General features: G+C 44.0%; 4 protein-coding genes across 8 annotated transcripts; 1 reads left to right on the forward strand and 3 right to left on the reverse strand.

Annotated features, from left to right (window-relative positions):
• The first annotated feature begins 224 nt into the window (after positions 1–224).
• LOC112455632 (5'-AMP-activated protein kinase subunit beta-2) lies at positions 225–12921 on the forward strand. 5 transcript variants are annotated; one of them, XM_025017670.1, is made up of 5 exons: positions 225–335; positions 11544–11753; positions 11845–12117; positions 12237–12467; positions 12549–12921. In XM_025017670.1, exons 2-5 carry the CDS (start codon positions 11559–11561, stop codon positions 12693–12695), a joined length of 846 nt encoding a protein of 281 aa, XP_024873438.1. In that variant the 5' UTR covers positions 225–335; positions 11544–11558; the 3' UTR covers positions 12696–12921. The 5 variants fall into 5 exon arrangements, with proteins under 5 accessions (XP_024873438.1, XP_024873436.1, XP_024873434.1 ...); XM_025017668.1 differs by lacking the exon at positions 225–335 and adding an exon at positions 11068–11293; XM_025017666.1 differs by lacking the exon at positions 225–335 and adding an exon at positions 11068–11283.
• On the reverse strand, positions 12840–14897 carry LOC112455631 (pancreatic triacylglycerol lipase). Its single transcript, XM_025017664.1, has 5 exons — positions 14233–14897; positions 13971–14119; positions 13700–13876; positions 13347–13622; positions 12840–13264 (listed from the first exon to the last, which is right to left on the reverse strand). Exons 1-5 carry the CDS (start codon positions 14457–14459, stop codon positions 13026–13028), a joined length of 1068 nt encoding a protein of 355 aa, XP_024873432.1. The 5' UTR covers positions 14460–14897; the 3' UTR covers positions 12840–13025.
• A 101-nt stretch (positions 14898–14998) lies between these two features.
• Positions 14999–17256, reverse strand: LOC112455630 (F-box only protein 22-like). Its single transcript, XM_025017663.1, has 5 exons — positions 17026–17256; positions 16603–16742; positions 16022–16370; positions 15484–15887; positions 14999–15404 (listed from the first exon to the last, which is right to left on the reverse strand). The coding sequence occupies exons 1-5, from the start codon at positions 17211–17213 to the stop codon at positions 15313–15315; spliced, it is 1173 nt and encodes a 390-aa protein (XP_024873431.1). The 5' UTR covers positions 17214–17256; the 3' UTR covers positions 14999–15312.
• Positions 17257–18523: 1267 nt separating this feature from the next.
• On the reverse strand, positions 18524–22299 carry LOC112455601. The gene is made up of 6 exons (XM_025017612.1): positions 22207–22299; positions 21587–22128; positions 20929–21268; positions 20060–20833; positions 18883–19982; positions 18524–18809 (listed from the first exon to the last, which is right to left on the reverse strand). The coding sequence occupies exons 2-6, from the start codon at positions 21625–21627 to the stop codon at positions 18668–18670; spliced, it is 2397 nt and encodes a 798-aa protein (XP_024873380.1). The 5' UTR covers positions 21628–22128; positions 22207–22299; the 3' UTR covers positions 18524–18667.
• Between the last annotated feature and the right edge of the window lie 28 nt (positions 22300–22327).

Here is a 22327-nt window from a genome sequence, read left to right on the forward strand (position 1 = left end):
GTTCTGTGCGCGCAACCGACTATCCGGTTGGCGGAGCCACCAGGGCGGCTGTTCTCGCTATTGGACGGCAGGCTCGCACTGTCTACGCCTTTCGAACCTTCCCCCAAGTGGCGGCGGCTCGGCCACCCGCCCCCCGCGTCCCCCACTATTTGCCAACCTCTGCCACCGACGTGGTAGACGACGACGAACTACGCCGGTGAGGACGGTTCCGGGGGCTACCAACACAGAGGGACAACCAGACGCAGACGCGCAGAGAGCCTGAGGACAGTACGACTGGAACGTACCGGCGACGCGAGCGGCGCGCGAGTGGGGGATTTCTTCTTTTATCTCACTGGGTTTGTCTTCTTTCGTTGTAGATCTTACGTTCTCTTTCCTGCCTCGACTTGCTCGCTCGCTCGCTCGCTCACTCGCTCGCTCACGCGTCCGTACCTCCACGCCCCACTCTTCGCTTTTATATCTTTCACTCTTGTCTCTTATTTCGCAATTCGCATGCTGTTCCTCTCTCAGGCGTCTTGATTGTTGCCCAGTCCCTCAAGTCTCGGCTCGCTTTTGCTTCTTTCTTCGGTTGTTTACATCCATTTCCATCGTCGTGTTTCGATCGCGGATCCTCCCACTTCCGTTGCATTCGATTTCTTCTTTGTTTAATAATTCTTTATTTTACTTTTAATATTTAATTCATTCCGTATTTCTATTTTCTCACTTTTCGCATTCTCGATCCCTCCGAGGTCGTATACCATTCTCACTTTTCTCTCGTTCTTTCCTATCTTTCTGATGCTATTCTCGTCTTCCGCCCCTCCTCGTTTCCCGCCCTTCACGTTCTCCGAGTTCGCGCGCTCTCTCTCTCGTACGACCAGCCCTCTCCGCCTGTGTCCTCGCTTTATCTCCTTCTTCCGTCATCCCCCTCTGCGTCACGTGCGCACACACGTACTGCCCGTGTCTCTATCTCTCTTCCTCTTTCTCCCACTGTTCCCTGTCCCTACGACGAAGAATGTCGCCAACGTTCGAATCGATCGCTCGCTTTCGCGCGCGCTGCCTCCCTTCTTTACCCTTCTGCCGTCCGCGAGCCCACTCCTCTATCTGCCCCTGCTCCTCTCCCTTCTCTACCTCCTCCTTCACCACCTCCTCCTCCTCCTCCTCCTCAACCTTCTCCGCCACCCTCTCTACTCTTCCCTCAGATCTCCTCTACCATATTCGCCATCAGCATTACACGCGCGCACTTATTTCTTCTGTAGGTAACTCCGCTTTCCTTGCGATCTCTCTCCTGCTCTGCCACCCCCTTACGCCTTCGCCCACCCTTAGTCCACCTGCCCCCTCTCTACCGCGCGCGCCTCCGCGTTTCCTCCGCCTCTCCATCCCCACCAGTCCAGCACATAGGATAGTCTACGCTCTCCGTAGCTCGACACGGTTAGGGTATGGGTGCTTAATATCTTTGTGCCATACCCAAGGCGCCCGTATCCGCCGACAGTTCCTGGAGGTGAACTTTGCCGCGATCGAGTGCCTCGATTCGCGAGACAGAGATGAAAACCGTAACCGTGTACACGGATACGAATAATTACACGAGCGAATGTAACAAACAAGACGCTTAATCTTAAGTGTAGATATAACTTCTCGAAAGGGATTTGACGAAGAGGGGTGTCGAGTACTCATATTCATATCCTAACTAACTCAATATTATATGTGCGACGTCTCTCATCTTGAATGAGAGCGGAAAGACTAACGTAATTTTTCTTTTTCAAGAGCTCTTTAATCCGTATTTTAAATACATTCCTTGGCCCCGTACAAACAAAATGCGAAAAATATCACATGGTAGAGAAGATCCGACCAGTCTCCGATTATCTCATAGACGCTTCGTGGCTGGGAGCGACTGGAGGGGAAAAGAGTCTAGCGTTCTCTCCTCTCTTTTGGCCAGTCAACCCCTCATCGTCCCTCATCGGCCCGGTGACCCAGATTCGCTAGGGAGACCCTTCGCGATACCGAGTATCGTCGTATGTGTTTATACCGACACGTCCGTGCGACCGTACGCACTCGCACACACGGCCGTACCTCGTGCTCACGTACAGATTCCACGGTCCGTAGATACGCTTACTCGAAACAGCTGATCCCGTCACCTTATAGATCCCTAAACGAAGCGAGACCCCCTAGGCCTATCCTTCATTGAGTGCGGGCGCGCAAGCGAAAACCCCGATCGCTATTCGTACATTCGCAAAACTAGCCTGCGTGTCGATGTGAACTCCATTCTCGACAGTTACATGTCATCTCACATGTTAATTGACATTACACATTTAGGAGAATCGTAACTCATTGCGGAGAATTTCGAGCGGAGCATTTAATGTCTCGCAAAATTCGGATATACATACATACATTACGATCAATTTATTGTAATTGTATCGTTCGCATAACCGCGTACAACGATCCAATAACGGTAAAATAAATTCGCTACTGACTACGCTAATAATTCAAAAGAAAGATTTATGTCAGACGACTTTGCAAACTGATATTCCTGTAACTTCGAAACTACCGCGGATATATGATAAATTGTAGCGTGAACCCTATCTGTTGAAGTTGAGGAATAAAGCTAAGCTTCGAGCAACTCGTTCAGAACGGAATAAGAATCGTCCTTTGTCTTGCGAGAGGACGATCGATCATGAGATCGACGCGCATGGTCCGGACAAGTCGGGGGCGATCGGTAGAGGGACCGATGTTTGCCGCGACCCAAACCACGTCCAATTAGTGGAATTAATACCGGCTGGGCTTTGGGGGAGCTAATGCCTCTGTGTGTGCATACCTACGGGTATGCGCGCCGATGACTGCACTTTCCTTCGTGCGTAATGAAGGACAATCCCGTCATCGTACCTATACCTCGATGCATTCGCTCGTGGAAGTGCCGATCACCGGCCTCCTCTTGTTCTGCGGTTACCGATGAAATTCCGTAAGTCTACAGACTGTGTGCGCGGGCGGTGCTCCACTGAATCGTTAAGAAACTTGGCTGGCTAATTTCGCTCGACTACCACCGGAAAGATTCGCGCGCAGTCGTTATGCACTTTGAAAAACGGCCGTCGCCGAGGTATTAAATTTCAAAATGGGTTCAATGTAAACACGTTCGTATTAATTAACTACAATAATAATATAAGCGTAATCGATACGTACGATGTATCTCATTATTTCATGTAACCTGAAATAAAATAAATCAGTCACCGATCAGTAGGTTGATTTAAATAAACGAAATGTCAAGCTAAAATAATGATGCGCGGGTGATCTAACGGCGACGAGTTCTAATCTATTCTTTAGAGAGTTTCAGACTCTCGATTATCGGAAATTTATTTCGGATATTACGCTCGATATCACACGCATACCGCTCCTTTGCTCCCCGCTTCTCACCCTCCCTTTCCCCTCTCTTCCTCCCTGTCTATTTTTCGAAAGCACACCGATATCGCGCCTCTTGCTCGCGTTTGGCGCGAGGTTTGGCACGACGGGGAACGAGCGCCCGGGCATTTTCAGACAGGCCACCGTGTGATACGCATTGTTCGTCCTGGACGTCGCCGCCGTCGCCACCGTAGTCCCTGTTACCGCTCGTTGCCCACCCCGCTACAGATACGCGCTTAGCGCAACACGGTGTGTTTGCATCGTGCATAGCTGTTACGTAACCCTCGTCATTGTTTGCGCATCGTCGTTACACGCCTATATGGAGAAAGGGAGGGCGGAGGGTGGTTTCGCCGCCGTTACGAACGAAAGGCGGGTGGAAAAAAAAAGGAGGAGCGCGCACGGACGGATTTTTGCCCATCTCGCATAGAGAATACACGAGCGCATCTAGACGCAGTTGAGCAGACCCGTGTCGGGAGGACTGCATCGAGAACAGGCGCGATTGCTCTTTTCGATGTTCACGCCGTGTGCGCGTTCACCGTATTTCCTCCCTCCTTCCTCTTCCTCTCTCTCTTTCTCTCTTAACGGTACGCGTTTCATCGTTGGATAACTCCCGCGGCGGATGAATATCGATCGTTGCGAAGCTCTCACGCTGGAATATCGTGCGAATGCCAATTCTACCGTTTTAATTTTGCATCGGCATACGCGGCTATTGGAATCACAATCGCAGAATCAATCGGTAGTCGCCGTAGTCAAATTTGTCCGTTCGCCGGGCGAGAACAACAAGCGGGCGATATGCAAACGAGCGAGTGTCGGCGAAGAGAGACAGAAAGCGGGAGATGGATATATAGAGAGAAAGAGAAAGGAAGACCGAGCGAGCGAAGCGGAGGATGGGATGGTTTACATTTTCCAGATTGAAATGTTAACCCAGTAGAAAGGTGGTCGGCGTGCGTGTGCATTACGGCCGATAACCCGATAACGCCGAGCTGCGTCGGTGTATGCATCACGCCCTTACATCCAGCATCCCCGTTCTAGTCCGCAATGAAGCAATCACCGTCGATAAGCATTGTACACGTCCGGCACAATGGACAAGACTTTCCAGCTGCCCCTGCCTCCCCTGCCCTCCTTTATCCGAGCCACCATATCTCTGCCTCCCTAGCCTATGAAATCCCGGCATAATCTTCTCTGATCGAATAGCCGTTCCGAATTAAACAGAAGCGGTTTCATAATTTCTTTTTCATAACTCGCCTCAAAGTCGCTTTCTAATTTCGATATATCGTAACGCGATACGTTACTTGAAACGATACGCAAATAACGCGATCTATCCTTTACAAGAGTAAGTAAACAAAAAAATTTAATCAACGTAACTTTACGGCGGCTTAAAAAAAAAAAAAAAAACATTGACGATATTTTTCCGCACTGAAAGTATCGAATAGGAACGCGGCGAGATTGAACGCGAAAGTTATCGAAGAGGCCTATCTTTTTATGATCGCTTCATCTGGCGCGCTATATAAGTAGTGGCCTATTTGCAAGCCCCTCGTGTAGTTAAGATTAAAAAATCAATCGTGGATAAAATCGTCAAAGTGCAATGCGAAATTTAATTGCACCGACACAATAGAATATGCACGGAACCGCGATCGAAAGTGTTTCTCGATCAGGCAAGTTGGCGTGGGGCGGGTGGGGGGAGGGAAAGAAAAAAAGGTGATGAAAGTCCAAATAAAGTAGACAAAGGCGCGATGAAAAACGACGGTAATTTTTCTCGATACCGATACCCGCGTTCGGTTTTTCACTGTGGCTTGCGCGCAACTAATTACCCGTATGCCACGTGTTATTATAAATAGCCAATCGTTACCGGCACAGCCGCATTCACGATTCGCCCATAATGGCGTGTTATCGGATAAATAAAACAGATAGCCGGGAGAGAGGGTGTGCGCCTCGATTATACGTCGGCATCCCCTGCAAACGCAGCTATACTCGCGGCTCGCAATTTCTCGTTATTATTTTAGCACATTCAGACGCGATAGATACACATTGCGATAGATACACAAATTGCGGCGCGCATGCTCGCGCACGCATTATCTCCTGCATAAGACATAGCGGGAGACCGGAATGAATGCCTGTCAAATCCGATTCTCTATAAATCTACGAGCAATGCAAAAAAAATAGTCGTCAGTCCGAAAAATAACTTGAACAGCATTGTCATAAAAATAAATGGTACTTAGAACTTTTACTATTAAACTTCTACGTTTACGTTAGACTAAAAAGCAAAGTAAATTTGTCAAATTTTTGCGTTTTTTCTTTGTTTTTTTTTTTTTAACGAAAAGTTGAAATCATGCCGAAAATGATCTTTTTGTTGATATTGACGGCAGCGGCGACAAAATGCGCCGCCTCTGCGACACACGGGGTGGTAGTTTTCGCCACACGCGGTATTCAAGCTAAATACATTAGAAAGCTCATTTAAATACGACACAATGGCGAAGCCGGGCGCCGTGTCGTCCGGATAAATTCGTTGGCCGAAGTAATACTGTCCATCGCGTTTCCTGACGCGTCATCCTCGACGGGACGGGCGTCGCGCGAATCGATATCGCCGCATCGGGGGCGGGAGGGAGGGGGCGGGAACTTGGTCGTTATTCGAGATCGCGGGACAGCCGGCACCCGATTTTAATTACTTTAACGACATTTATTCATTTCCGAGCGACGATGAGCGCGACCGGTATTTCGGCGGTTGCGCGCAAGCCCCCGACGTCAATACTTTCCCGTGGCAAACGCCGCGGAAGACAATCGCGTTGACACCCCGTGATGGATGTCCCGCCTGCTCAAAATACCCCCTCAGTTTTCCCGCCAATAAAGCCCATTGTAAATGCGAACTATTCGAAATATTAGATCGGCACAGCGATTACGGCCCGTTCAGTCATCGCCGTTGACGCACCGTAATCCTTTCCCACCTCTCTCTCTCCCTATCTCTATCTCTATCTCTTTCTCTCTTGCTCGTTCGCTCGGCGTTCACCTCGCTTTTGCACCGCATCTTCGCGTTTAGTTTTCGCACATCTCGTTTCCTTCCGTACAATAAAAAAGAAATGATCCTAATCTCCTTTACGTTATTCGAACATAACTTGGAGAAAAGTGCGCACTAAGGACAAAACTCTCAAGCTTCGTTATGCGAAACTCAGCACCGGAAGATAACGATTTAAAAAAAAAATCTGCCAATGTTAAATGGCATTCTATCATCACGATTATCTACAATCTGCCTCGCCTTTCCGGGAACGAAACTCGGCAGCCGGCTGGTTTCTATTGTATATTTTATGCGCTATTACGTAATAATACGAGCGTTTAAGAAACCGACTATACCCAAAAGTCTTTTTAACATACTAGTGTCTGCTGCTCGCGATTGAATTATTAAAGCGCGATTAAAATTTCCAAATCGCTCGTTATTACAATGCGCGGGGGGGGGAGAGAAGAAAAGCGCCACTGAGATTCTTAGCCACCTTATTAATCCAAAAACTTAACAAGATGTTAAAACGCGGCGTTGACGTTATACCTATTATTACGCTCAAACCGCAAAGGCTACTCTTCTATCAGGACCGGACAATCTGACATACCGCGTGCTCAATGAACAGCCTCACATTGATATTTCAGTAGTCGGGCGCGTAAGCAGAAAATCGCGTGCGCCACTGTGTAGCAATAACGCGCGAGATTACAACACGGCGCATTCCCGCGGCACGCTACAATCACGTTACACAATGCCCCCTCCCCCCCACCCCTAACGATACCGCGAAATAAAGTAAATAAAAATAAATAGAAGAGTAAAATAACGAGGACCGTTATGCCGGGGGACACAGACCACAGACTTCCATCTCGGCGACGACGCGACGTGTCTTCGAACCGTCCCGCACTTACTCGGACGTGTGGAAGCTGTTTGGATTGTTTTTAATCTCCATTATAATTGCACGCGCGGTCGCTGGGAACTGGCCGGGCCAATTTTGAATTTGGATTGTCGGCCCGATGATGGATCGACCTTTTGTACGCGGCGCTGATGATACCTCGCAGATGTATCCACCGCACCCTTTTCGGACGAAACCACTTGCCGGTGATTATCGATTAAGCGCATGCACACACCGCCTCTCGCCGCCCGATCCTTTTTCCCTCGCCACCCTCCCGCGTCTTTGGTTCTCCTTTTTTTCTCTCTTCGAATACGCTTTGGTATTTTTTATCTTGAACGCTCGACATCTGGCCTAGACGACTTTTCGGGGGCCCCCGTCACGAATTTATATGCTCTTCCGTCGACTTTCCGCTCTCGCCCGTTCGATACAAGATCGGTTTAACGCGCGATTAAAATACGTCGAAAGTGAATAAAAGCCAATTTAATTTCGAAGATGTCTTGCAGCTCGTGCGACGATAATGACTTTTTAATACAACCAATAAATGAATAATAGTATAAAGATATTAGCTATGCTTTTGACGCCAAAAAAGATACACGCAAGAGGCGAAGCAATAATATCGCTACGAGGCCTATCCCGGAATAAAGTTATACAGAATTTAATATAATCGATACGACACACCCGCAAATATATCGTTTAATTACTTTTTAAATTTAGACTTTGCGAATTATTTTCGAAATAAGTGTTTCCTGTAATTAAGTATAATTACTAGTGCATATAGTAAAATTACTAGTCGCGCTTTTTTAACGCAATCCTATATATACTTTCCGAGTCCTCTAAAGTAAATACGTCCATCGAGATAAGAATTAATCACGCAAAGCGTATACGAAATATAACAAACGCGCAATTGCCATCAGAAACCACGAACAGATGTTCCCACTTTAGATATAATCCCGGCCTTTTACACTAATCTAATCAGCATCATTAAATAAGGAATACATTTAATAATCAATATGCACCGCATGCTGCGGTAAATGAAATTCATACTATCTCGATAAGTGAAACGTCAGAGACGTTATCGGGTGAAAAGCGTTTATCGCTCTGTCAATGCAGTCAAGCCTTTTTTACACATCTCGAATAATCGAATCCAGAAAAGGCACCTACGCGATAATACAAACGCTTTTATATCACGCGACGAAACAATTCGATTTATAATTCGATTCGTAATCGCGATTACAACGTAATTACGATTCGGTACGTGCGTTCCCCTTAAATGCCCATGTAAAACCGGCTCTACAATTTCGACGTGTCCTCCTCATTTAAAACGTATAACACCGTGCATTTAAATATAATTACGTCGAAAGCGGAGACACGGAGGATACTTTCGCGCGTCGCGTCTATTCCCTTCGCGATTACAAGCGAGTCGAAGGGGGGGAGGGAGGGAAAGGCTAAATGAGCAGGTTGCGGTTACTCGAGGAGTTCGGGAACCGCGGCGGCCGATTCGCCTCGGAATCGGCGTACCCTGTCCACGTGATATCCGCCGCCCATAAGGGGATCGCGTTCGCGTACATAGCGCGGGCCCGGGGCCGCAGGGCCGCGCGATGAGGTAGCCGCGCAATTTCGCAAAGCACCGTAACCGTAATTACTGTTATTGCAGGATATTTAATACACGGGGGGCGCGTTTTTACCCGCGGTTCCACCCCTCCGAACCGACCTCGCGGCCGAGAGAGAGAGAGAGAGAGAGACGAGCGAGTAACACGAGCCACGAGATATATAAGCGTTCTCCCGCGCGCGTAGCCGCCGGCTACGAAGGACGAAACACGCCCGGGGTGTGCTTTCGCCTTTATAAATAATAAATTCGCCCAGGAAACGGGCGAAAAAAGTTGACCAGAGAGAGAGAGAGAGAGAGAGAGAGAGAGAGAGAGAGAGAGAGAGAGAGAGAGAGAGAGAGAGAGAGAAGTGGGGAGCAAGGGGGGAAGAGATAAAATTGAGTAAGAGGAAAGAGGGAAGCAGAAGGGAATGGTAAAAATGTGTGATGAAGAAAGACACGACAGCCGGTGGTATATTCACCGATAACTTTACCATAAACAACATTGCTCACGCGAGTCACGCGTGCGAGCGGTGCAAGGCGTGTTTCGATAACTTTATAAGGCAACGTGGGGAGAAGCGGAGTTCAATTCGGCTCAGTTAAATTCATAAAAAATACGAGGCGACACGATTTGCAATAATTTGCCGAGACGAATAAGCAATTTGTCCGTCGGTTCCTGCCACTAATTTAGTTTTTATTTTCGGCGCACGCGGAAATATCGTGGGAGATACCAACCGGTGCCGCGCTCTGGCGCCGCAACGGCGAGATACGAGTACGGGCGACGCAACGCGATGGAAAATTTTGCATTATTCAAACCTCCGCGCTACATATCCTTATACGCCCGAAAAAAGTCGGACCGCGAATAAACAATTAATTGTCTAATTAATTGCATGCAAAATAGAGTTCGTCTCCACTCACCAACCGCTGCGTAGTCGCCCTGCAACCCCCTCGCGCCTCCAGCAGCTCCAGCTCCGGCTGCTCCAGTCGTGCTGAACCCTCCTCCGCTGCCTCGTCCCTCCAAAGCCGCGAGAAGCGGAGCTCTCAGCAGCGGTCACAAAAATCGGCACGGCACGCGATCTCAATTAAGAGACACGATAATCTCAAGTGTCAATAAGTACATACGCGAATTAGAACGATACGACGCGACGCTTCGTCGTCCCGGCGCTTCACTCCCGGCACTTCACTCCCGACGCGACGCTTCGTTTCGCACTACTCGTTCGCGAGTATCGGCACGGTGCGACGGTGGATCGCAATCGCGTACGCGAATTAAAACCGTCACGACGACCAGTCGGCACACTTCACTCCCCGTACTTTTGGCACTTCGCTCTCGACATCAAGCCACAGTATAAGTAGCATGTTCACTCGGGTCAAAATCCGTGAAATGGTTGCACACTCAACAACATGGCGGTCAACGAGCTGGAGTAGGAGACGGATCGTATGGCTGTCCTTCTCCACGAGCGACGGAGAAGGACAGGCACGATATATGATTTCCACACTCAACATCATGGTCGACAATTTCACTTCGGATCAAAGTCTCTCGCCGAATTACGAATTATCGCGGCGCGAAATTGTAGAAATAGCAGCCGGGCCGCGCATGCGCGCGCGCCCACGGTACGTTCGTCGCTCGCGGAGAACCCCGATATTCCCGATCGACATCCCTCGATGCCGTCCCGCGGCGAAATCTGACTGCGATCTTTGCCGAAATGACGCGACCCGGCGTCCCCGGCGATCCGGCAGTTCGCTCGACACTTTCGGCACTCGCACGGACGCGAGACTCGCGAAAAACCACGCGAAAAACGGGAAAATCGCGAGGAGCTCGGAGCTCGGACGGGACGTGATCGTCGCGGCGCGGCGCGAAACTGTCATGGCGATTGCGCGTGCGCGCGAAATCCAAACCCTGCAATTAACGACTTGATACCCCTTCGATCTCGATTAATCGCTCTTTCACGCTACTATTGCGGGATATTTTATGTATATTGGACACAAATTAATTTTGAACGCCGAATGAACTTTGTTCTGCCTCGCGATCGATTGCGAATTGATTTTCTATCGCCGCTAATCTACATTATCAACGTTGTTAAGAACGACGTATGGTCAAACGTGACTGAAGTTCCCAATCTTATCGACTTACGATATCAACATTCAACGCTCGCGATAACGCGAATTTCTGCAGTATCTTTTCGTCTACATGTCGATGTTAGGTAACTATTTTAAGTGATAAAAAGTCTTGTGACATGATATGGTGCGTTGACTGCGTTGTATACAATCACGAGGAATATTCTCGTCTCGCGAACGGCCCTTGGGTCGATCCGAACACATTTGTAAGAATAGAATTGCATCGGAATTTTTTTCGAGGTCGGATCGCGACCTAGCCTTAACGTCGCCAGCGAATGTTTACATTCTCGATTCATCGTTGACGCGTATATTCGGAGCACCAGGTGAGATTGTTGCAAACAGGTGAATAACGGTGAATACACTTGTTGGACGTAATCAATTTTACGTCAACCACGTTACAACATCTAGATCGAGCTTTTTTATTACGATCGTTTCTTATTCCTTCTTAAAAAGAATAACGTTGTTAAATAGCCTTGGGCTAACCTACGTTAAATATCCACGTTTCACTCCATTTTACTGCATAATATTCCCAATTTACTTGTGCTTTAAAATCGTTCAGACAAGGCAGAAAGTAAAGTCGAATTTTTTTCACAGTTGTCAAGAACTTGGACGCAATAATGGGTAATGCGGGAAGCAATCAACCTGTCGGCCATCATCATGGCACCACGGTAAGCAGAGAGCACCGTCACAGCAAAGATCATCCTCCACCTTCGCCAGGAAAAGAAGGCCAAGCATTTGTCTTCGACAAGAAGCCCAGCCAGAAACTTGTATTTCAGTCCTCCCATGAGGAGGAAGAGCCGTACTTTGCAAAAGTAAGATATCAAGAGATATCAAAATGACATTTACCTATACCTATTTACGCAGAAATGTCACATTGTAATTTTATATGGAATATGTAAATAGGGTGGCCAACAGGACGGTGAAGACTTTGGACAGCGACCAAGATCTAACACAGTGTCTGAGGGGACAAAAGTTGCGGACAGTAAGGTACTACCAACTGTCTTCAAGTGGGAAGGTGGTGGAAAGCAGGTATATATCAGCGGAACGTTCACCGGATGGAAAACATTACCGATGGTGAAGAGCCACGGGGATTTTGTCACAATAATTGATTTGCCAGAGGGAGAACATCAGTATAAATTTTTCGTCGACGGAGAATGGAGGCACGATCCTGGACTGGTGAGCGTTATTTTCTTAATTAATAACTCTATGTATATTATTTACACCGTATCTATATATTGTATCTTTGTATATTGTATCACACGTTAAATACAGAAACTGTTGGTTTGATATTACAGAAAATTGTAGACAATGGCATGGGCTCTAAGAATAACTTAGTTTCTGTAAGGCAGTCTGACTTTGAGGTATTTCAAGCTCTCGCGAAAGACAGTGAGGGTGTTATTAGTAGCACTCAAACGGAGTACGGGCAAGAAATACCACCGCACAAACCTTGGGAAAAGATAACCGGCCCACCTATCTTGCCGCCGCACCTGTTGCAAGTTATCCTCAACAAGGACACACCGTTATCCGTAAGTTAATAAAATGAAAAATATTCTATTTCGATGAAAATTCAATAAGACTTTTTCTGCCACCGAATGCTTTGTTTTTAGTGTGAGCCTACTCTTCTACCTGAGCCAAATCACGTTATGCTGAACCATCTTTATGCTTTGAGCATCAAAGACAGCGTGATGGTCCTGTCAGCCACGCATCGTTATCGCAAGAAATATGTCACAACTTTGCTTTACAAACCAATTTAAATGTTAAGTCATTCCCGTGTTTGTTGGTGCTGTACATTTTTTTAACTATCGCGGGGATAACAGGTGCCCGAGTGACGCGACATTGGTGCGTACAGTTTTTACGAGCTTCTTTGAGGCAAGGTAGAAGATTATAATATCCCGAAGTGATTGTTTCGTCGCTACGTTTATTATACCTCAGTCATGTGTATAATAATGTAATTACTATTTATTAAAGCCAGATATTTTATATTTGCTGTTCTTGCTATCGTCAGCAAACGGGATCCAAAGTGACGGGAATTACGTCGATATATGCATCTTGGAAGGATATGATTGCGTGTATATCATTTTCATTTAGACATTATTGTTAGTTACTTCCGGTATGTACGCATAAGGCGGGTCCGATCTCGTTCTAAGAAAGAATAGACCCTCGGCGGTCCGATCAACATGCTCTCCCATGAGCACTGTTTGTGAATTGGCGCATTTGCCATTCATGTACGAATCCCAGCTGTCGCATTTCCTAGCCGGCAGCCCTGTTTTCGAATTTATACTTTCTGTGAAGTATACGTATGACCGTCCATGACTGCAAGCCTCTAGAATAAATGGAACGAATATAAGAATATTTCTATTATAAGAATATTTCTATTTTAAGAATCTATGACAGAGATACTTTACCCATTATCTCAGGGACGCAACAACATCCAGGCTGAATCGCCGTACCAGCATTCGGATAGAAATCAGCTTTTCCCAGTGGTTGAAGAAAACCTAACACACCTCCGCAGGAATGTATGACGTCGACGAATGCCGCGTCCGTGGAATCTAACCGAGTTTTCTCGGAGGCGAGAACGTGGAATCCCGGCAGCGCTGGATCCAAACCTGTTACTCTGCTCAATTTCCCGGAAGTCGTCGCACCGCCCGCATTCCCAGCCACATGTGCCCCAAGGGAATGACCTTATAGATAATATAAATAAACGGCAATGAAATTGCGATTGCGAATATAATAGTATGTATTATACAAAGTAATATACCGATAAAATGAACGTCTTCTGTTTTCAGTCCAGTCTCTTTCACTAAGAAGTCTATAAAGTTGGCGGCGTCAGTCCCGACTCTTACGGTGTTTTGCATCGGACCCAAGTAAAATGTGCTCGCGGCCAAGGGTTCCCAATCCACGAGGATAACGTTGTAGTCGCCATGAGTGAGAAAAGCTACTCGAAAGAGAATGCAAATTATCCGCGAGTGCGCCTCGCCAATGAACCGAGACCTAATTCGCAAATTAATTGGAAAGACAAGTGGCTGTACCTTCTTTCATGTTCAAAAGTCCGGTACTCATGGCGCTCGACTTCCATCCGTGCGTTATGAATTTTGTTTTTCGCGAGGGCTTGAAGTCGGAGCTAGCGAGATTCGTGGTGTCATTTAGAGTCATCCTTATGCCTTCTCTTGGATTAGATCTTAACATAGCATTACGGAAAGTGAGACCGAGTAAAAAACGGCAGAATATTACGGCGCGATAGCACATGTTGCTAAATAATATGCACATTAGGGCTTAATTGCAATTGAATACCGAGTGTAGATTACGTAGGCTATTTCCGAGTCGTCCAATACGCCTCTCCTTTCGCTTTCTTGGACCTTTAACACTGCTACTTGGGGCTGTCCGTTGCCGTCAGGCATGAATATCCAATCCTCTCCGTAACCGTCGTATCTTTGGCGCAAACCGCTCTCCCATCCTTGCACGGAATACCGCAGTGTAACAAGAACGAAGATTTGTTTCGACACTAGACTCGGTAACATCTTACAGATATTTAATATCGTTATAAGCAAGGGACATCGGTCGCGAGTCGTGCAGACCACGCGTTAAAACTGCAAACGACAATCGCGGTAATTGAATCACTGATGCCTCAGGGTGGAGACTCCTTTTTAAATACTGGCGGTATCACGATAAGACGCTGGTACCTTTCGTTTGGCCTAGTTTCTCTTGTTTTATCTCGCACGTTGTATCGCGCGCGCGGAAGTACTGTTAAGCCGGGGGGATTATAATTACATTCAGAAGGGTGCAGGTTTGTACAGAACCGAATAATGTACGACTTCGTGTGCGCGTATCGCGTACGACCAGTGCTAAATCAGTGTTGAAACCGGCTAGTTAACTGATAATTTTACAAGCATTGTAAAACAACTCAGTATCATGGATTATTTGCATTGCGTTTCTGATAGATGTGTTTTAAACAATGCAGATCACAGTGAATCGACGATGCTCGATGCAATTCGCATTTAAAACAACCGCTTCAGAAAAGTATAATAAACGCGGAAGAATAAAAAATGAAAAACATGTGTAGTACGAACGTAATATATTTGTCATAAATTATAACTTGTTTTCTTATTCTTCGATAACATCATTTTAGGACTCGTACAAAACGCGCGTTCGCAGATTACATTTAAGAACAAGGTACAATGTACAATTTGTGTACTCGGATTTATTGCTACTATGTTCGCTGTATGTTTTTGTTCTGTGAATGTCGAGGCACGTGCTTTCACGTCTTGTTAACAAAGAAAAAGATGAGTGAATACAAGACCTAAAACTAGCACGGCACGAATGATAAATTACATTCGTAGCACACAGCACTCATATATATCTTCTTTCAAAACGTCAACCATACGTAATTATCAAAAACACAGTAGAGAATTCATTATACCAAGATTTAGATTTTTTACGTTTTTTACGTTCCTCTTTGTCATTTTCTAAAACAAAAGGAGAATTATACATCGACCTATCGGGAGACGGTATTTTCACTAAAAAGGAAAGAAAAAAATTACTCACTTTCTTCGTTTACTTCATCAACGATAGTATTTTTTCCAAATTCGCCATAGCCAAAGCAACCTGCTAAGGGTACCTTGGGGAATAATCTTTTGAATATCGTTGATTCCACATTAGATTCATTGTACATTGTACTTCCGCGACCTCTGCACGCAAACATAAATCCTATGGAATGTTTCTTTAACTTCACTTCATCTCTAAATAACTTTAATTTCGCTTCGGCCTGCTCCTTTGTGTTGCATTCCTTGTCCAAAATCGTGGACCACGTCTGTATAGGACCAGTAATCAGGACAGCAACACAATATGGCACATGTGTGAAATTATTAAACTCTATCGTTTCACATGTACGTTGCATGTAAAGATCTTCCACTATACCACCCCATACAGAAACAATTTTATCTTCTTTCCTGAACATACGTAAAGAAAAATAAACATGTGTTATCAAGTATTAGCAATTATTGTACAACAGTATTGGACGTACTTGACTACTGAATAGTAAATTTGAATGTGTATTCGTGCTTGGATTAAATATAAATTATACCTTTGTTGCACGGCCACGGCTGAGGCCCAATGTTTTGCTAGGTGTTTACCGCTGCGATTACAGAATAACATAAAACATGTAGATGTCTCGTGATTTGATATAGATGTTTCATGCTCAACAATTGTACTAATTATCTTCTGAGGATTAGCAGCTTTTGCAAGTGCTTGTAAACTGGTCGAGTATTCAAACAATTTTATTTCCACGTTCGGGATTTGTGGTAAAAACGCACACACCATACGTGGATTACACTCCATTTCGTAATTATTCATAATAGTACTATCACTATAAAACTTTATAGTCTTGCAATGGTAAGGTAGCCAATCCCTATACATATTCATCATCTTGATTACTATATGAATTTAAAAAGAAATAAAAGATTGATTTCAACGATTCCATATTATTCTGACTTAAATAGGAAAAGAAATAAAAGATGTAGTATCAAAATAGTATTAATACATTCATATTCATTTCATACTTTTTTACGTCAATAAATTAATTTACAATTTATTTTTATAAAACTCCAAAATTTGTATCTGTACTTACTAAAGAAAATATGATAAAAATAGTCACAAAATATATACCTTCTGTATCAAGTGGCGTTTCACAAGGAATAAAAAAGAATCCTGCCGATGGTTTAATTCTTATATCATTGACATTACGCCCTAGCAAACAACAAGGACCTCTTGTCCATTTCTCATTATTTGCAGCTTCTGACCAGGACCTGAAAAGAATAATTCCTCAAATTTATGCTTTGTTCAACTTACAGTGCCATGTACTTTTCGTAGTACAGCAGATGGAATGATGTTAAATATTACCATTAATGGTTCTATCATTATCACTTTTAAAGACACAACATAAAACGCCACAAAGAGATTATTTGTAAGTCAAATCTTGTTCGTGTCCATTCACACACACATGATATAGAAACGATACTATTCTGCTCGTATTAAATAAATGTTTAAGATTAAATCGAGCGCGGATCATTAATATTAGGCACGTTGTACCTGCAAACCATCGCGGCACTTCCCAAGTCCTTGGCCTTTAAATATTGAAAGATAATTCTTAGAATGTCGTAGGTTAGATAGACATTCGAATCCAATGTATTTCTATCATAACTTTGTGCTGCGCCATCGTTTTTGGACACACCAGGTTTTTCTTTCCGAATTTTCTTTCGCGCCGTGCCTTCCATCATTTCTTTTCAATCGGTGAACCTACTAAAATATCACAGTACGTATCATAACCATAGAGATATAAGAATAGAGTGCGCGAGCGAGCTGAAAAAGCGATATAGGAATAGAAAAAGAAAGCTGCGCAGAATAAAAAGAGAAAGCTGCGCATGGGCCCCTTCTGTCTTTGTTTCGCATGCACGCGTAGACAAAGACAGAAAGGGCCTATATGCAGCGTTCTTTTTCTATTCCTATATCGCAGCCTCTTACGTGCTAGCATATGACTCGTGCACTCTATTCTTATATCTCTATGATCATAACACGATACATCAACGAACCAAAGTGGCGAAAGCGCAACCTGCGCAACGCACATTGGCCGCGTTCAGCAGACACAACTGTTGAGTTCGTCTTATCAACACTCTACGTTGATTGCTTGGTTCTAAAAGTAAGAGCCAATCACGTTCGACTGCTACTCAGCGGTTTGGTCTGCTGAACGCGACCATTGTAAACACAGCGCAGGTGCCGCAGATTCGTAAATGTGTGTGTGTGGTGTGTATGTGTGTGTGTGTGTATATCTGTACTTTATATATAATAACTGACCGATTGTAGTTCTATTCCTTCTTTTAATATTTCTTCAGGTAGCTCATGCTTTATATTTAAATACTCGAGTAACCAACAATTATTGTGACTGTTTATGATTATTGAAAAAAATCGAGACACTATATATCTCAAAGCAATTGAAGTGACGTGTCATAGTTTGACATATCAATGTTCGACATATATCAAACACATACTCAAATTTTATTATCTAAATTTTATCTCTTTCCTAGGAAATAAATATAAATAGCGTCATACATACATATACATGTAATGTGATACATGTATTGATGTATATATAATAACACTGTCATCCCTATACATGTAGGCAGTGTTTATTTTGATCAATTCTTTCGTTTTTATCAAGATATTTCATACCTTTGGTAGGGTCAGAAAAATCGATGCTTTAATTTCTCTTTTATTTTCGATAGTAGATACTTGAAGAGTATTCTCTAAAATTTTCATTGAAAAATTCACACAAATAACAAAGTTATAGCTAGGCACTAGAACGCGGTCGAATTGTCGAGTAGAAACTAGAAACTAGAAACTGGCGCGCAGGTATACGCTGCTAAGGAAAGGCATTGTTTTGTTTTTAAAAGGGCCGGGTTTTTCCTCTAATTTTCCCCGAGGGTTTACTACAGGTATGTGTTTCAGAAGGTATAAAACAAATTTTAGGGGATGGGGTTTACCTAGTTTTAAGCCTGTCAAAAGTATGTAACTCCTTAAAATTGAAGAAGTATTATACACATCTTTTATAAGTATACAAAAGTTTATTAAGGTAGCAAAAAAAGTTCGGATCTTATACAGGATAAACTTTGACATACTTAGACACCTCGCTTGCTCCAAAATAATTCCAACCAATTAAGTGTACTCGAACAAAAAGTTAAATTATGTTTGGCATCGTTATAATACCCGGCTGAATGTATGATATTGACATTGACACATATGCTAATACTATCTGGGAACCTTTCGCATCCTGTTGTAGGCGATTCAACTCGACAGGTTGGATAATCGAGTCTTCCTTCCTGAAATTTAATTGGAAATTACCAAAGATTGACATGCACAGAAATATATCTGTTTTTTATTAAAAGATAATACCTTATCACTACCAGGCTGTACAGTGGTTGACCAGGATTCGCCTTTCTATAATGATGCGTACAGGAATACACATTGTACGATATCTTATATTTGCTTTTTTTCCTTCTAACAATTCTTTCCGGTGCTGATTTTATTATAGCGAGCTTACTGAAGATTTCTGTCATCGAGGATGCGTTTCTCGGGCCGACCAAAGGATTGACAAGCTTCACGACTTGCACTTCAGTGCAATCTTCCTCGCTTTCGCTCTTGTTTTTATAATCTTCATCGTCGATTGTGATGGTTTTTTCCTCGGACCATCTTCTCTTCAATTCTGTCCACGAGTTAACTCCTAAACGTGTCGTAAAGGAAGGCCGATTAATGATCTCGTGACCGACTAGATTATTGGCATCATCGTGTCGTCGTCTTGCAGCAGAATGCACGTTGCCATGGATCAATGCGTTCTCCGTCGTTCTCCGCTGACAAAATCTCTGCTGCCATAAAACATTCTGATAGAAACCGTGACGGAGTTGGTTCTCGGTAAAGAACTGCCTTGTTCGATATCCCTCCATCGGCATCATGAAATTGTTCATCTGTATGGTGAGACTTCTTTGTTGAACAGCGTGATTCCCGTGATTCCCAAAAGCGACGAATAAATTGTGAAATACATTCTGCGTGACTCTATTTTGTAAATAAACGTCTGGAAGGTAATTGAACGGAAATCTGTACGCATAAGGCAAGCTAATGTTCGTTCCGTGCATTTGATCCACAGGATAAAACGATTGCGATGGGGTACGCAAGAGTGTACGTCGATTTTGAAAGACAGAACTTCTGTTATTAACGGCGAGTGGGCTCCTAGAGTGAGAGGCGTTTTGTCTCCCGTTGGTCCTATTATCTTTGCAATTCTGTCGCGCTCGTTTGTCGTTCTCCTGCATGTTTAAAATCATCGTCCGATTGTATTGATATGCACTCCTCTGAGGCCTTATGTTATGCGGTATATATCGCTTGGAGATTTTCTCGTTAATTTCCGATTGAAAGGCGATATTTGGTAGTAGATTCAACATTTCCATTCTTGTCATACAGTGTGGTAATTCCTGGATCTCATCGTCAGACAACTCAATCACCTGAAGAGAGAAAAAAGCATATTTATTTTTAGCAAATAGCTTACTGGGCACTATGCGTATACTTGAGACTATCTTACCTCGTGCTTGAACTTTTTCGCATGTGAATCATCATTTTGCATATTCCGTTTCTCTGCACGCCTCGGACTTTCATCCGTAGAATTGGAATCGATTATAGAAATTTCCGGAGACGATACTTTATCGTTCCTCTTAGGCAACTGCTTAACATTACGCTGAATACGAGCGCCCGGCCACTTTGATATCTTGCACGGTGTGTCTCTGAGAATTTTGATATTGCCCAGCAAAGTCTCGTCGGAAATTATTTCTGGTTTAGAATTTCGATTTTTTTCCTCGCTGCTCGTATCATTTTCTGTCACATTGTTTTCAGCTCCTCCGGAAGTGGCTGGTTTATTTTCATTTTCATGACTTTCCATATTACGCACAATCTGGTCCACTAGATTACGTACTGTTTGTTTTACAGATTCTCCTACAGTAGTATTTTCACGGTCTTTTATGTCAAGACTAACAAAAGGTTTATCCGACGTTTCCGGCACATCCTTCGCTAAAGTTGGTTTTGATTTTTTTGCGCTTTGCTTATTCTGTGGCTGGTTGTCGGACATTCTCAGTCCAGTCTCAGGATCAACAATAATTTTCCGTTTAATGGGAGTAGGTTCATCTGATCTATTGCACTTATCTGACTCTTCATAGAAGTAGCGCTGTATACGATAGCCATAGCGTGTTAATTGACTATAAACTCTATATTCTTCCAGGGTACATGCTGAGTCATCAATCAAGATCTCGTATGCTTGCTGGATTGAACATGACAACCCATTCCAAATGAGCTCAAGACAATTCTATATTAAATACAAGAAAGTAAAATTAAATAAACTTGTAGTAATGATTGAAACATTTAAAATTCAAGATATTATACAGATTGTAGAAAATTTACTGTTTCCATGAGAAATAACGCTTCCTCCGGGAGCAAATATAGGAAACCGTTTTTCTCCAGACCAAAGTTACTCCAGTCTTGACCGGATCTTTTAGTAACAAGAGCTCTCTTCTGAGACGGTAGCCATTCGGCACTGGCCAATTCCGAGATACGTTCGACCCTTTCGATATTTAACAAGTCCCTGCGATTCTTAAGCCCTTTCTCAATCTGAACATTTTGAAGCCAAGAGTTATCAGGTTCAAAATGCTTCTTTCCACTTCTGGGCAAAGCTTTCAAGGATCTCTCCAAATCCTCCAGTACGCAATTACTGAGACCCTTGCTGCATAACAATTCTTTGGCTCTATTTGTAAAAAAAAAAAAGTATTAATTTTTATTCAGTCAATTAAGTCTATTATTAAACGTATACATTATTAACTAATTATAATTTTTAATGAAACAAACGACGCAATTTTTACCTCGATTCAAGAGTTATCTACCGATAAAATAAATTTTTATTTTTCTAACGTTACAAAAAAATCTTTCAATGCAATCAAAATGTAGAACGACTTGTCTTTACACGTGGGCAGTGTCAGTAAAATCGCTAATAATCTTAATTAGTTAATTATTTTCATGAGCTATTGCAATGAGGCATCATAAGCTGCCAGACTGGTAGACTCACGTTAGCGTTTTGCACGGTAATTTCTCAGGCGGTTTATCCATCACGGTAAACAGATATCTACGGGAGACAGCACTGCAAAAGGCATGGAACGTGGTTCGAGATACGCATGATGAATGGTACACCTCGACCAACCTCGACGTTATTTAAAATCGTATACAGTGTTCAAATAATAAATGAGATATCCACGTAATCCACGCCGATGAATCGCGCGGTCGCGCGGCGAGATCGATGTCGATTCGCGTCACCCTATACACCGTGGTGCATCCAACCACGCAACATCACGCAACATCACGACGTCCATTCTTTAGCTGAAATCTTTGTGCTCTTCATCTCTGTTTCCCCTCTCTCTGTCGCCAATATCTATCCATATTTCTGTCTCATTTTAGGTGCAAAAAAGTAGAACCCAGTGCAGCTACAAAGAACACACCTTTTGCTTTTGTAATTGTTTATTGTTTTCCTGTCTCTTTATCTTTTTTCTTTCTCTCCAATGTCCGAGTTATATCTATCTCGTTTCAAGTGCGGAAAGTGTCGACGTAATAAACCTACAAAGAACAAAAACAAATTGTAAAAAAAAAATTGTTAGGTTAGGTCTGGGGAAACACAAACTACAACCAGCGTACAGAATTTCTCTAGGCTGATTCTGGCATCACTGACTCCGGATTGCCGTTGCTCGCGCGTCACCATCACCAGCGACAAAATACAAGTTCGCTCGCAACGGGCCACTCCTCTCCGGCCGAGAGT

The sequence above is a fragment of the Temnothorax curvispinosus genome, unplaced genomic scaffold (genome assembly GCF_003070985.1).
Source record: "Temnothorax curvispinosus isolate PA1 unplaced genomic scaffold, ASM307098v1 QBEX01006268.1, whole genome shotgun sequence".
NCBI lineage: Eukaryota > Metazoa > Arthropoda > Insecta > Hymenoptera > Formicidae > Temnothorax > Temnothorax curvispinosus.